Source organism: Haemaphysalis longicornis, unplaced genomic scaffold (genome assembly GCF_048455015.1).
Source record: "Haemaphysalis longicornis isolate Haplotype H1 unplaced genomic scaffold, Haemaphysalis longicornis Haplotype H1 scaffold_1, whole genome shotgun sequence".
NCBI classification, from domain to species: Eukaryota; Metazoa; Arthropoda; class Arachnida; order Ixodida; family Ixodidae; genus Haemaphysalis; species Haemaphysalis longicornis.
The window spans coordinates 316,793,263-316,797,360 of NW_027526203.1; the positions used below are offsets into that span (position 1 = coordinate 316,793,263).

The 4,098-nt window shown below is 43.0% G+C and overlaps 1 protein-coding gene across 1 annotated transcript; it reads left to right on the forward strand.

Moving 5' to 3' along the window:
- Nucleotides 1–719: 719 nt before the first annotated feature.
- On the forward strand, nt 720–3,680 carry LOC144170303 (uncharacterized). The gene is made up of 5 exons (XM_077700018.1): nt 720–786; nt 1,237–1,301; nt 2,891–3,007; nt 3,489–3,515; nt 3,612–3,680. Exons 1-5 carry the CDS (start codon nt 720–722, stop codon nt 3,678–3,680), a joined length of 345 nt encoding a protein of 114 aa, XP_077556144.1.
- Nucleotides 3,681–4,098: the final 418 nt, after the last annotated feature.

A 4,098-nucleotide genomic window follows, 5' to 3' on the forward strand; every position in this document is an offset into this window, starting at 1 on the left:
CAGGAAAACAAAACAACCCTTAACACGAAAATTTTGTATCAGTACTCCTCCTCTGCAGAGAGGGGCTTCGATTTCTTTTACTGGTGTCACAGATGCCTCCTCTAACACACCAAAGGCCCTCTATACTTCCGTGGCTACAATAGAGGAACAAACAAAGTTAACCCATGCACGGTGCCGTGGTATCATTCTTATTTTTTATGATCGGGGTACACAGTGTTGGGCTGGGACACCAATTATTTAAGGGAAAAACCAGTGGAAACACGCTACACAAGAGGACAGGCAAGCCAAGGACAGTTACTGGAGAGGCAAGACAGTCACTGTATTGCCTCTCCTCTTGTGTAGCGTGTTTCCACTGGTTTTTCCTTGAACGTCATGAACAAACAGGCCAAGACTTCCACTTCACTCCACTTTACCAATTATTTCAACTTCTGGGGTGTAGGCGTAAACACGCGCACGTCCACACGGACACGCACTGACTGTAAGATGAGCACCTTTTGAAGCATTTCATTGTGAACTTACTGAGACGCAACGCGGGGCTGGGGTCATTGGCACCATCTGGCCGGTCAGCAGGGGGTTTCCCGTCGGAGGTGCAGCGGGGAGATCGGACCGCATGGGCGGCAAACACTTGTTTCGACAGCTGCCGGACAAAGCAAGGCTGTGACCTCGTTCGGGTCTCTATATAGGGCCCCTCGGACAGCCAGCTCTGGCAAACAGTCACCATGTCACCACGCGGTGTGCTGCTACTGGCTATGATAGTTGTGGCAGTGGCGTACGGCGGACCCTGCGGTAAGTCGCTATAGTTGATGACTTCCTTTGATTGCCGTTTACGCAAACGTTGGCCTGTGCACAAACGATACAAGGAGCAACAGCAAGTTTTCTTGCTTGGTCTTTCTTTAAATAACGATGATGTTTCGACTAAACATTTTTGTTGTTCAAACGCGCATAAGAACCACCACCGCAGGCGGAAGGTCTCCTCCGTAGCCGAGTATACGGCCACGAGCGCTCAGCCCTTCCGTCTGCGATTCCTGCAACTTATATGGCCCACTTTGGTGTCCTAAAGAAGTTTACTTCGCATTATTTAGCAATAGCCAAAGGAGTGAGAGTGTCATGCGACTAGCCTGGAAGAAATCAAACCCTTGATAGCTGTAAGCGTTGCAAGCTACTGTTTGCTTGGGCAAGCACTAATCGAGTTTTGTACACAGTAAGTAATTGGTCCATAATAACTGTATTGCGCAGGTAACGATGAGGACCCAGACCGTGCAAGATTTTGGTCGTGCTTCGGGAGGAAGCTGAGCCCTACGGTAATGGATGTTACTCATTCTTAAGTTCTTGTTTTTTTTTACATTGCTATTGTTTCAACGATTTAGCTTCAGCTATTGTTTTATCTTGAGCCCGACTCCGCGCAGCCCCGGATGTTGAACGGCCAAAGTGGAACACTTCGTTTTTTTGAGGAAATGACCGTTTATGTAGAAAGAAAATTTTCTGCAGATTATTTGCATCATTGCTTTTCGGCAATGTCAACTATGAGTACATGCCGCGCTTAATGTTTTTGAAGCGATTGTTTGTTCTAGGGCATCGCAGCGTAAACATCCACTGCTGTGCGTAGTATTTTGTCAGGCTGAACACGAGGCCGACCGGTTTGTGTAAGCCTAGGGAGGGATCATTCACAACATGCATCCTTCTAAAAGAGGGCACTTATAAGGGTACACGCAGTCTACTCTCTCTCCCTCTCTCTCTATACACGAACCCAAGGCTGTGCGTTCGGATCCCAACCAGGAAGCATGTTTTTCTACTCTTCCTTTTAAAAAATTCAACGTACCTCACCACGAAATACGGATGAATTCGTTCCCCTCACACACACACACACACACACACATACACACACACACACACATATATATATACATATATATATATATATATATATATATATATATATATATATATATATATATATATATATATATATATATATATATATATATATATATATATATATATATATATATATATGATTTGTAAATGAGGGGCTCGTTAAGAAATACGGCCAAAAAATAGTCTAACCATTCCCCTATGTCTTCTTTGGCGTTGTAGACTGCCATTTCTTTCTGTATATATATATATATATAAATATATATATATATATATATATATATATATATATATATATATATATATATATATATATATATATATATATATGTCTGAGTTGGCAGCATGTTGCACGTTGTCGCTTGAACCGGTTCGTACGAACACTGAGGCCCCCTGTGTCAGTTAATGGTTCCCGGGAAATTTCGTTTATTCGTTTACTTGCATTTCACGAGATTTCACGAAAGTAGCGCTCAATGCGCCTTCTAAACAATTATCTAACAGGTCACAAAAAGCCAAGCAATGGACGCAGTGGCGATTATATTCAAAATCAAACTGACGGTTTGACGAAAGTTTAAATTAACGAGCTTTTTGTTACTGCAGGTTATTTTTGCTCTGATAGGCGGGCGGAGGGCACAACACGAGACATATTATGAGCCATTATATATTTTTTAATTATTAGCGGAACCATTGTTCCCTGGAAGTGCGCCAACGAAGTTAAGATGTGTGGTATCGTCCAGATGGGGCGAATGTCGGCCACAGTAGCCCACAGCCAGCACGCACATGAAAGCCTTATGTCATATTGTACGAGATAAGCGGGTGCTTTACCTAAGACCTAAACATGAGTGTGTCTATCTCACGAGTTTGTGCACTGTTAAACATTATGCAGAAAATATGCTCTTAAAGGAAATTTTATTCGTTATACGCACACGTCTTGTTCTGTGTGTTGGTTCATTTGTATTTTGGTGAGTGGGTGCGCGCTTTTTGCTTTTGTTATTATTTTTTTCCCTTTCAAATCTAGGAACAAAACATTATGGCGGAGCTGAAGACCGCCTTTTTTCGACGATCTCAAAAGCAGCTCAACTATCAATGGCTTTGCGACCAACTGTCGATGCCAGCACGGCGGCGACAGCAAATGGTGCGTGGATAGCATTCTTGGGCTAGTAACCGGGAGTTTGTGGGGTTTGGGACAAATTTTCGTCCGCGCTTTTTGTGTTCCATGGTTTATTTGTTATCCGAAAAACCACCAGCGCCATCTATGTGCCCTAAATAATAGTTAGCCTGAAGACGAAGTATACATAGGCAAAACATTTTCAAAGTACTACCACTCGATCATGGCAAAAATTATACATGCATGGCAACATTGCTGGTCAAACACGGGATCTCGTATTGACACAAAATGGACATGAAATACAATCTTTCGGTGATATTGTGAAGCTTAAAACAATCACCATTAGTGCATAAAGGGTGGAATAATAACCATCTCGTTTTTTTTAAATAGCCATCTTTTGTAGGATGCAAATTTATCGTACTTAAAATTAGTTATCAGTATTCAAACAGTTGCAAGAAACTAAAGACAAAGCTGACCTCCTGTTTTGCCTTTTCAAACTCCTTTTTAGGCTGCCTACCTGGTCCAAAAGTTTAGGGTAAGTCTTTATTAGGTCACATGTATAACCAATAAATTGGTGCTTTGGTCAACAAAAAAATTGTCCACATTATGCCCTGCGAAACCCTCCACGCAGAGCTCCCAGAGAGCAGCCAAGGTGAACGAATACTTGGCTTCGTGTGGCCGAGCAGTTTATCAGGTGTGATCGCTACATCCGAAGGGCAACGCAAGCACGTGAGTTCTGTTCCGATAGTGCCCCTGGATACCTGTGCGCCATGTTGTATCGCCTCTACGATCCGTCTGCGTCCTTTCAACGACAGGAATGCTTGTGTACTGCGAGCGAGCTTAAAAGCTTTACCAACCCATCCCAAGGAAAGTTGAGGAAAGCGCGAAAGCTAAAAGTACGTCCAACATTCGCTGAACGTGCGCCCAATCGGTCGTCGAACCTTCAAAGTCCCCAATCGCAAACGAAGAACGAACCCATGCGACGATTTTTTGCGCACTAAGTAAAACGCATCTGCGAACGATCTAAATGTATGCCGATAGGTGCACGTTTATGAGAAAAAGGTATACTTTTGTACTCCTTCTTCATAATCGATGAGTGTATTGTCTTATCTAGAACT